The 11,099-nt window shown below is 49.0% G+C and overlaps 1 protein-coding gene across 1 annotated transcript; it reads right to left on the reverse strand.

Moving 5' to 3' along the window:
• Positions 1–8,922: 8,922 nt before the first annotated feature.
• On the reverse strand, positions 8,923–9,363 carry LOC115124541 (keratin-associated protein 21-1-like). Its single transcript, XM_029653980.2, has one exon. The coding sequence runs from the start codon at positions 9,361–9,363 to the stop codon at positions 8,923–8,925; it is 441 nt and encodes a 146-aa protein (XP_029509840.2).
• Between the last annotated feature and the right edge of the window lie 1,736 nt (positions 9,364–11,099).

Genomic DNA, 11,099 nt, shown 5'->3' on the forward strand with positions numbered 1-11,099 from the left:
TTGGTGAGCTCAGACCAACAGACAGGACAACAGGACCTACATTGGTGAGCTCAGACCAACAGACAGGACGACAGGACCTACATTGGTGAGCTCAGACCAACAGACAGGACCTACATTGGTGAGCTCAGACCAACAGACAGGACCTACATTGGTGAGCTCAGACCAACAGACAGGACCTACATTGGTGAGCTCAGACCAACAGACAGGACGACAGGGCCTACATTGGTGAGCTCAGACCAACAGACAGGACGACAGGACCTACATTGGTGAGCTCAGACCAACAGACAGGACGACAGGACCTACATTGGTGAGCTCAGACCAACAGACAGGACGACAGGGCCTACATTGGTGAGCTCAGACCAACAGACAGGACCTACATTGGTGAGCTCAGACCAACAGACAGGACGACAGGGCCTACATTGGTGAGCTCAGACCAACAGACAGGACCTACATTGGTGAGCTCAGACCAACAGACAGGACCTACATTGGTGAGCTCAGACCAACAGACAGGACGACAGGGCCTACATTGGTGAGCTCAGACCAACAGACAGGACAACAGGACCTACATTGGTGAGCTCAGACCAACAGACAGGACGACAGGACCTACATTGGTGAGCTCAGACCAACAGACAGGACGACAGGACCTACATTGGTGAGCTCAGACCAACAGACAGGACGACAGGACCTACATTGGTGAGCTCAGACCAACAGACAGGACGACAGGGCCTACATTGGTGAGCTCAGACCAACAGACAGGACGACAGGACCTACATTGGTGAGCTCAGACCAACAGACAGGACGACAGGACCTACATTGGTGAGCTCAGACCAACAGACAGGACGACAGGACCTACATTGGTGAGCTCAGACCAACAGACAGGACCTACATTGGTGAGCTCAGACCAACAGACAGGACCTACATTGGTGAGCTCAGACCAACAGACAGGACGACAGGACCTACATTGGTGAGCTCAGACCAACAGACAGGGCCTACATTGGTGAGCTCAGACCAACAGACAGGACGACAGGGCCTACATTGGTGAGCTCAGACCAACAGACAGGGCCTACATTGGTGAGCTCAGACCAACAGACAGGACGACAAGACCTACATTGGTGAGCTCAGACCAACAGACAGGACGACAGGGCCTACATTGGTGAGCTCAGACCAACAGACAGGACGACAGGGCCTACATTGGTGAGCTCAGACCAACAGACAGGACGACAGGGCCTACATTGGTGAGCTCAGACCAACAGACAGGACCTACATTGGTGAGCTCAGACCAACAGACAGGACGACAGGGCCTACATTGGTGAGCTCAGACCAACAGACAGGACCTACATTGGTGAGCTCAGACCAACAGACAGGACGACAGGACCTACATTGGTGAGCTCAGACCAACAGACAGGACGACAGGGCCTACATTGGTGAGCTCAGACCAACAGACAGGACCTACATTGGTGAGCTCAGACCAACAGACAGGACGACAGGGCCTACATTGGTGAGCTCAGACCAACAGACAGGACCTACATTGGTGAGCTCAGACCAACAGACAGGACCTACATTGGTGAGCTCAGACCAACAGACAGGACGACAGGACCTACATTGGTGAGCTCAGACCAACAGACAGGACGACAGGGCCTACATTGGTGAGCTCAGACCAACAGACAGGACGACAGGACCTACATTGGTGAGCTCAGACCAACAGACAGGGCCTACATTGGTGAGCTCAGACCAACAGACAGGACGACAGGACCTACATTGGTGAGCTCAGACCAACAGACAGGACGACAGGACCTACATTGGTGAGCTCAGACCAACAGACAGGACGACAGGACCTACATTGGTGAGCTCAGACCAACAGACAGGACGACAGGACCTACATTGGTGAGCTCAGACCAACAGACAGGACGACAGGACCTACATTGGTGAGCTCAGACCAACAGACAGGACCTACATTGGTGAGCTCAGACCAACAGACAGGACGACAGGACCTACATTGGTGAGCTCAGACCAACAGACAGGATCTACATTGGTGAGCTCAGACCAACAGACAGGACCTACATTGGTGAGCTCAGACCAACAGACAGGACGACAGGGCCTACATTGGTGAGCTCAGACCAACAGACAGGACGACAGGGCCTACATTGGTGAGCTCAGACCAACAGACAGGACCTACATTGGTGAGCTCAGACCAACAGACAGGACGACAGGACCTACATTGGTGAGCTCAGACCAACAGACAGGACGACAGGACCTACATTGGTGAGCTCAGACCAACAGACAGGACCTACATTGGTGAGCTCAGACCAACAGACAGGACCTACATTGGTGAGCTCAGACCAACAGACAGGACCTACATTGGTGAGCTCAGACCAACAGACAGGACGACAGGGCCTACATTGGTGAGCTCAGACCAACAGACAGGACGACAGGGCCTACATTGGTGAGCTCAGACCAACAGACAGGACGACAGGGCCTACATTGGTGAGCTCAGACCAACAGACAGGACCTACATTGGTGAGCTCAGACCAACAGACAGGACGACAGGACCTACATTGGTGAGCTCAGACCAACAGACAGGACGACAGGACCTACATTGGTGAGCTCAGACCAACAGACAGGACGACAGGACCTACATTCGTGAGCTCAGACCAACAGACAGGACCTACATTGGTGAGCTCAGACCAACAGACAGGACCTACATTGGTGAGCTCAGACCAACAGACAGGACGACAGGACCTACATTGGTGAGCTCAGACCAACAGACAGGACGACAGGACCTACATTGGTGAGCTCAGACCAACAGACAGGACGACAGGACCTACATTGGTGAGCTCAGACCAACAGACAGGACGACAGGGCCTACATTGGTGAGCTCAGACCAACAGACAGGACGACAGGACCTACATTGGTGAGCTCAGACCAACAGACAGGACGACAGGGCCTACATTGGTGAGCTCAGACCAACAGACAGGACGACAGGACCTACATTGGTGAGCTCAGACCAACAGACAGGACGACAGGGCCTACATTGGTGAGCTCAGACCAACAGACAGGACGACAGGGCCTACATTGGTGAGCTCAGACCAACAGACAGGACGACAGGACCTACATTGGTGAGCTCAGACCAACAGACAGGACGACAGGACCTACATTGGTGAGCTCAGACCAACAGACAGGACGACAGGACCTACATTGGTGAGCTCAGACCAACAGACAGGACGACAGGACCTACATTGGTGAGCTCAGACCAACAGACAGGACGACAGGACCTACATTGGTGAGCTCAGACCAACAGACAGGACGACAGGACCTACATTGGTGAGCTCAGACCAACAGACAGGACGACAGGACCTACATTGGTGAGCTCAGACCAACAGACAGGACGACAGGACCTACATTGGTGAGCTCAGACCAACAGACAGGACGACAGGACCTACATTGGTGAGCTCAGACCAACAGACAGGACGACAGGACCTACATTGGTGAGCTCAGACCAACAGACAGGACGACAGGACCTACATTGGTGAGCTCAGACCAACAGACAGGACGACAGGGCCTACATTGGTGAGCTCAGACCAACAGACAGGACGACAGGGCCTACATTGGTGAGCTCAGACCAACAGACAGGACGACAGGGCCTACATTGGTGAGCTCAGACCAACAGACAGGACGACAGGGCCTACATTGGTGAGCTCAGACCAACGACAGGGCCTACATTGGTGAGCTCAGACCAACAGACAGGACGACAGGGCCTACATTGGTGAGCTCAGACCAACAGACAGGACGACAGGGCCTACATTGGTGAGCTCAGACCAACAGACAGGACGACAGGGCCTACATTGGTGAGCTCAGACCAACAGACAGGACGACAGGGCCTACATTGGTGAGCTCAGACCAACAGACAGGACGACAGGGCCTACATTGGTGAGCTCAGACCAACAGACAGGACGACAGAGACAGACAGATGAAGACACAGGACCCTAGCTTGGCTGGTTGAGAGTGGAGCTCATCGGCCTCCTCCGTGAGCCCTGGGGGCAGCGTTTTGATGGCTACTACGCCCATGGCTACCACTAACCTTAACCCCAACAGACAGGACGACAGAGACAGACAGATGAAGACACAGGACCCTAGCTTGGCTGGTTGAGAGTGGAGCTCATCGGCCTCCTCCGTGAGCCCTGGGGGCAGCGTGTTGATGGCTACTACGCCCATGGCTACCACTAACCTTAACCCCAACAGACAGGACGACAGAGACAGACAGATGAAGACACAGGACCCTAGCTTGGCTGGTTGAGAGTGGAGCTCATCGGCCTCCTCCGTGAGCCCTGGGGGCAGCGTGTTGATGGCTACCACTAACCTTAACCCCAACAGACAGGACGACAGAGACAGACAGATGAAGACACAGGACCCTAGCTTGGCTGGTTGAGAGTGGAGCTCATCGGCCTCCTCCGTGAGCCCACTTTACATGTTGCGTTTCATATTTTTGTTCAGTGTAAATGGCAGAGGTTAACAGTGGGTTAACTGCCTTGTTCAGGTTAACAGTGGGTTAACTGCCTTGTTCAGGTTAACAGTGGGTTAACTGCCTTGTTCAGGGACAGATTTTTATCTTGTCCGCGCGTGGATTTGATCCAGCAACCTTTCGGTAACTGGCCCAACACATTAACCACTAGGCTACCTGCCGCCACATTTACCTAGCCCACATCTGGGAACCAGACAGCGTCTGAGATTTTACCTGGGCCGGCTACCCGGGCAGACTGTAGTTTAAGCCAGGTAGACTGTAGACAGGTAGACTGTAGACAGGTAGACTGTAGTTTCAGCCAGGTAGACTGTAGTTTCAGCCAGGTAGACTGTAGACAGGTAGACTGTAGTTTCAGCCAGGTAGACTGTAGACAGGTAGACTGTAGTTTCAGCCAGGTAGACTGTAGACAGGCAGACTGTAGTTTCAGCCAGGTAGACTGTAGACAGGTAGACTGTAGACAGGTAGACTGTAGACAGGCAGACTGTAGTTGCAGCCAGGTAGACAGGCAGACTGTAGTTTCAGACAGGTAGACAGGCAGACTGTAGTTTCAGACAGGTAGACATACATTTACATTTACATTTAAGTCATTTAGCAGACGCTCTTATCCAGAGCGACTTACAAATTGGTGCTTTCACCTTATGACATCCAGTGGAACAGCCACTTTACAATAGTGCATCTAGGTCTTTTAAGGGGGAGGGGAGAAGGATTACTTTATCCTATCCTAGGTATTCCTTAAAGAGGTGGGGTTTCAGGTGTCTCCGGAAGGTGGTGATTGACTCCGCTGTCCTGGCGTCGTGAGGGAGTTTGTTCCACCATTGGGGGGCCAGAGCAGCGAACAGTTTTGACTGGGCTGAGCGGGAACTTTACTTCCTCAGTGGTAGGGAGGCGAGCAGGCCAGAGGTGGATGAACGCAGTGCCCTTGTTTGGGTGTAGGGCCTGATCAGAGCCTGGAGGTAGTGAGGTGCCGTTCCCCTCACAGCTCCGTAGGCAAGCACCATGGTCTTGTAGCGGATGCGAGCTTGTAGACAGGTAGACTGTAGACAGGCAGACTGTAGTTTCAGCCAGGTAGACTGTAGACAGGCAGACTGTAGACAGGTAGACTGTAGACAGGCAGACTGTAGACAGGCAGACTGTAGACAGGCAGACTGTAGACAGGCAGACTGTAGACAGGTAGACTGTAGACAGGCAGACTGTAGACAGGCAGACTGTAGACAGATAGACTGTAGACAGGTAGACTGTAGACAGGCAGACTGTAGACAGGCAGACTGTAGACAGGCAGACTGTAGACAGGCAGACTGTAGACAGGCAGACTGTAGTTGCAGCCAGGTAGACAGGCAGACTGTAGTTTCAGCCAGGTAGACTGTAGTTTCAGCCAGGTAGACAGGTAGACTCTTGTACCTGGATCAGCTGTAACGGCTATCAGAGAGACTTTACCTGAGCCAGATAAGCAGTACAGGTAGGCAGTACGGGTAGGCAGTACAGGTAGGCAGTATAGGTAGGCAGTACGGGTAGGCAGTACAGGTACGCAGTACAGGTAGGCAGTATAGTAGACCAGTAGATTCTCATACCTGGACCAGTTGTGGGGTTCTCTGACAGAGATAAATATATAATATATACCTACCACAACAACAACAACAACAACAAACTAACAAATAGGATTTAGTTGACAAAAGCTCGTCAAAAAAGAGGGAATGTCTGTCTGAGGGTTGTCATCACCTGGCCAAGTTGTAAAGTCAGAAGCCTCGCCTAGTTCTACAATGTCTCTTCTTCAAATCAGATTCGAAACCCAACTCTAACCTCTTACCAAAAAAAAAAAAAAGTATTCAGACCCCTTGACTTTTCCACATGTTGTTACATTACAGCCTTATTCTAAAATGGATTAAATAAAACATGTTCCTCATCAAACTACACACAATACCCCATAATGACATCACAATACCCCATAATGACATCATAATACCCCATAATGACATCACAATACCCCATAATGACATCACAATACCCCATAACCCCATAATGACAACACAATACCCCATAATGACATCACAAATCCCCCATAATGACATCACAATATCCCATAATGACATCACAATACCCCATAATGACAACGTGAAAACAGAAATACCTTATTTACATGAGTATTCAGACCCTTCGCTATGAGACTTGAAATTGAGCTCAGGTGCATCCTGTTTCCAGTGATCATCCTTGAGATGTTTCTACAACTTGATTGGAGTCCGCCTGTGGTAAATTCAATTGATTGCACATGATTTGGAAAAGCCACACACCTGTCTATATAAAAGGTCCCACAGTTGACAGTGCATGTCAGAGCAAAAACCAAGCCATGAGGTCGAAGGAATTAAAAAATGTGCCAACATTTCTAAAAACCTGTTTTTGCTTTGTCATTATGGGATATTGTGATGTCATTATGGGATATTGTGATGTCATTATGGGATATTGTGATGTCATTATGGGATATTGTGATATCATTATGGGATATTGTGATGTCATTATGGGATATTGTTTGTAGGTTGATGATGCATTTTTTAAATCGATTTTAGAATAAGGCTGTAACGTAACAAAATGTGGGAAAAGTCAAGGGGTCTGAATACTTTCCGAATGCACTGTATATACGATGGTATGTACAGATGTTATGGACAGTATGTGGATAGAATATGTAGTATATCTGAAGAATACGTGGATAGAATAGTACATGTATAGCAGTAGTTATATAGGATGGACTTGACGAGAACACAGTATATACATATGAAGTCGGAAGTTAACATACACCTTAGCCAAATACATTTAAACTCAGTTTTTTCACAGTTCCTGACATTTAATCCTAGTAAAAAAAAATCCCTGTTTTAGGTCAGTTAGGATCACCACTTTATTTTAAGAACGTGAAATGTCAGAATGATAGAGAGAGAATGATTTATTTCAGCCTTTATTTCTTTCATCACATTCCCAGTGGGTCAGAAGATTACATACACTCAATTAGTATTTGGTAGCATTGCCTTTAAATTGTTTAACTTGGGTCAAGCGTTTCGGGTAGCCTTCCACAAGCTTCCCACAATAAGTTGGGTGAATTTTGGCCCATTCCTTCCTGACAGAGCTGGTGTAACTGAGACAGGTTTGTAAGGCTTCCTTGCTCACACACACTTTTTCAGTTCTGCCCACAAATGTTCTAAAGTATTGAGGTCAGGGCTTTGTGATGGTCACTCCAATACCTTGACTTTGTTGTCCTTAAGCCATTTTGCCACAATTCTGTCCATTTGGAAGACCCATTTGCGACCAAGCTTTAACTTCCTGACTGATGTCTTGAGATGTTGCTTCAATATATCCACATAATTTTCCTCCTCATGATGCCACCTATTTTGTGAAGAGCACCAGTCCCTCCTGCAGCAAAGAACCCCCACAACATGATGCTGCCACCCCCATGCTTCACGGTTGGGGTGGTGCTGAGCGGCCTTTTAGGTTATGTCGATATATGTCGGACTCGTTTGACTGTGGATATAGATACTTTTGTACATGTTTCCTCCAGTCCTTTGCTGTTGTTCTGGGATTGATTTGCACTTTTCGCACCACATTCATCTCTAGATGACAGAAAGCGTCTACTTCCTGAGCGGTATCCCGGCTGAGTGGTCCCAAGGTGTTTATATTTGCGTACTAAAGTTTGCACAGATGAACGTGGTACCTTCAGGCGTTTGGAAATTGCTCGCAAGGATGAACCAGACTTGTGGAGGTCAACCATTTTTAAAGGATTGGCTTTATCAGCGTAATCTACCAACCAATTATCTACCCATGTGTCTTGTGCACCTCTGTCGTTTCGGTCCGACGTCTTGGCAATGAAGAGATTGTGTTTGTATCTGTTATTGGATCGTATTTTCCCAACAAGCACGACACACGTCAACCACAGATTCTAAGGGTGTAGTCTTTCTTCTTCTCGTGTGAAGCTATTAGCTAGCTAGCTATGTCCTTTGCTAATTATCTAGCTATGTCCTTTGCTAATTAGCTAGCTAGCCGTGTCCTTTGCCAATTATCTAGCTAGCTGTGTACTTTGCTAATTTTCTACCTAGCTATGTCCTTTGCTAATTAGCTAGCTTGCTGTGTCCTTTGCTAATTAGCTATCTAGCTGTGTCCTTTGCTAATTAGCTAGCTAGCTGTGTCCTTTGCTAATTAGCTAGCTAGCTGTGTCCTTTGCTAATTAGCTAGCTAGCTGTGTCCTTTGCTAATTATCTAGCTAGCTATGTCCTTTGCTAATTAGCTAGCATCTAGCAGGAAGGTAGGGCCTATTGTTTTTTCTCCCTTTGAGGCCAGGGGGGGTGAATGTTTTTGCTAGCACACCACAAGTTCCTGCCACGCTTCGCAGTCGTTTGATTCGCAAAAATGAAACGATGACAAATACTTTACTCAGTAAGGTCACTCTCATAGTCACTCCCATAGTCACTCCCATAGTCACTCCCATAGTCACTCTCATAGTCACTCTCATAGTCACTCCCATAGTCACTCCCATAGTCACTCCCATAGTCACTCCCATAGTCACTCTCATAGTCACTCCCATAGTCACTCTCATAGTCACTCCCATAGTCATTCCTATAGTCACTCCCATAGTCACTCCCATAGTCATTCCCATAGTCACTCCCATAGTCATTCCCATAGTCACTCCCATAGTCATTCCTATAGTCACTCCCATAGTCACTCCCATAGTCACTCCCATAGTCACTCCCATCCCTATGGCCACTTCCACTAAGGCCAACTCTGATTGGATAATGTTGTGCGCAATAGCCAGGGGACAAGGTTAGTCTGAGGACCGTGTGCTGCCCTGTGCTATGGACTATATGGTCCATTGGAAGCTAGATGTCTTCATTTCTTCATTCCCTATCACTTTTCAGTTTCTCTTTATTGGATCTTAGACGTAATGCATTGGTGTATGCACGGGCTAAGAGAGAGCTTCCACCATATGTCTTGGACCAATTAAATCATCTGAGGATGAACGAAGGAGTCGACATCTCAAGGAGAAAGGTATAGGGAGTAGGGAAGCCCCCGTCTCCGCTGTCTGCCAACACACACGCGCTGTCTCCCATACACACATTGACCTATGACCTCTGGCTGAGCAGTATTACAGCAGACTACCGGAGGTCAGCCAGCAGGGTTGATTTAGGAAGTTCTCTAGTCAATGTGCTAATGACATTCCTGACTGGGGATGGAGGGGGCATCCCAAATGGCCCTTATATAGAGCCCTACGGGGCCCTGGTCTAAAGTAGTGCACTATATAGAGCCCTACGGGGCCCTGGTCAAAAGTAGTGCACTATATAAGGAATAGGGTGCTAGGCCCTGGTCAAAAGTAGTGCACTATATAAGGAATCGGGTGCTAGACCCTGGTCAAAAGTAGTGCACTATATAAGGAATAGGGTGCTAGGCCCTGGTCTAAAGTAGTGCACTATATAAGGAATAGGGTGCTAGGCCCTGGTCTAAAGTAGTGCACTATATAAGGAATAGGGTGCTAGGCCCTGGTCAAAAGTAGTGCACTATATAAGAAATAGGGTGCTAGGCCCTGGTCAAAAGTAGTGCACTATATGGGGAATAAAGTGACATTTGGAACTTATGTTTGAGGGAGACACATTGGGGTTTAAGACAGAAGGTCCCGCTACACACGGATGAGGGAAGTGTCATCGACGTGTCACAATTTACTTTAAAGGTTTAGAGAGTAAACTTCACTTCAAGAGGAGGTGGCAGGGGCGTAGGAGGAAGAATTTGAGACTGTGGCTTCCCAAACGGATCCCTATTCCCTACATGGTATCCATATGTCTCTGGTCAAAAGTAGTACACAATGTAGGGAATAAGGTGGCATTTGGGATACGGTACCTCCTAAGAGTAAGTGAAGGAAGGGAAGAAAGGAGGAAGGATGGAAGGGAAGGAGGGAAGGGAAGGAGGGAAAGGAAGGATGGAAGGGAAGGAGGGAAGGGAAGGAGGGAAAGGAAGGATGGAAGGGAAGGAGGGAAAGGAAGGATGGACGGATGGAATTGAAGGAGGGAAAGGAAGAAGGGAAAGGAAGGATGGAAGGGAAGAAGGGAAAGGAAGGAGGGAAAGGAAGGAGGGAAAGGAAGGATGGAAGGGAAGGAGGGAAAGGAAGGATGGAAGGGAAGGAGGGAAAGGAAGGATGGAAGGGAAGGAGGGAAAGAAAGGATGGAAGGGAGGATGGAAGGGAAGGAGGGAAAGGAAGGATGGAAGGGAAGGAGGGAAAGGAAGGATGGAAGGGAAGGATGGAAGGGAAGGAGGGAAAGGAAGGATGGAAGGGAAGGAGGGAATGGAAGGAGGGAAAGGAAGGATGGAAGGGAAGGAGGGAAGGGAAGGAGGGAAAGGAAGGATGGAAGGGGAAGGAGGGAAAGGAAGGATGGAAAGGAAGGATGGAAGGGGAAGGATGGAAGGGGAAGGATGGAAAGGAAGGATGGAAGGAAGGATGGAAGGGAAGGATGGAAGGAGGGAAAGGAAGGATGGAAGGGAAGGAGGGAAAGGAAGGATGGAAGGGGAGAAGGGAAAGGAAGGATGGAAAGGAAGGAGGGCAGGGAAGGAGAGAGAGAGA

The sequence above is a fragment of the Oncorhynchus nerka genome, linkage group LG7, assembly GCF_034236695.1.
Source record: "Oncorhynchus nerka isolate Pitt River linkage group LG7, Oner_Uvic_2.0, whole genome shotgun sequence".
Lineage (NCBI taxonomy): Eukaryota > Metazoa > Chordata > Actinopteri > Salmoniformes > Salmonidae > Oncorhynchus > Oncorhynchus nerka.

Bases quoted from the DNA above. Each gene is read 5' to 3' on its own strand.
- LOC115124541 (XM_029653980.2), bottom strand. From the start codon at position 9,363: ATGGACCATATAGTCCATAGCACAGGGCAGCACACGGTCCTCAGACTA.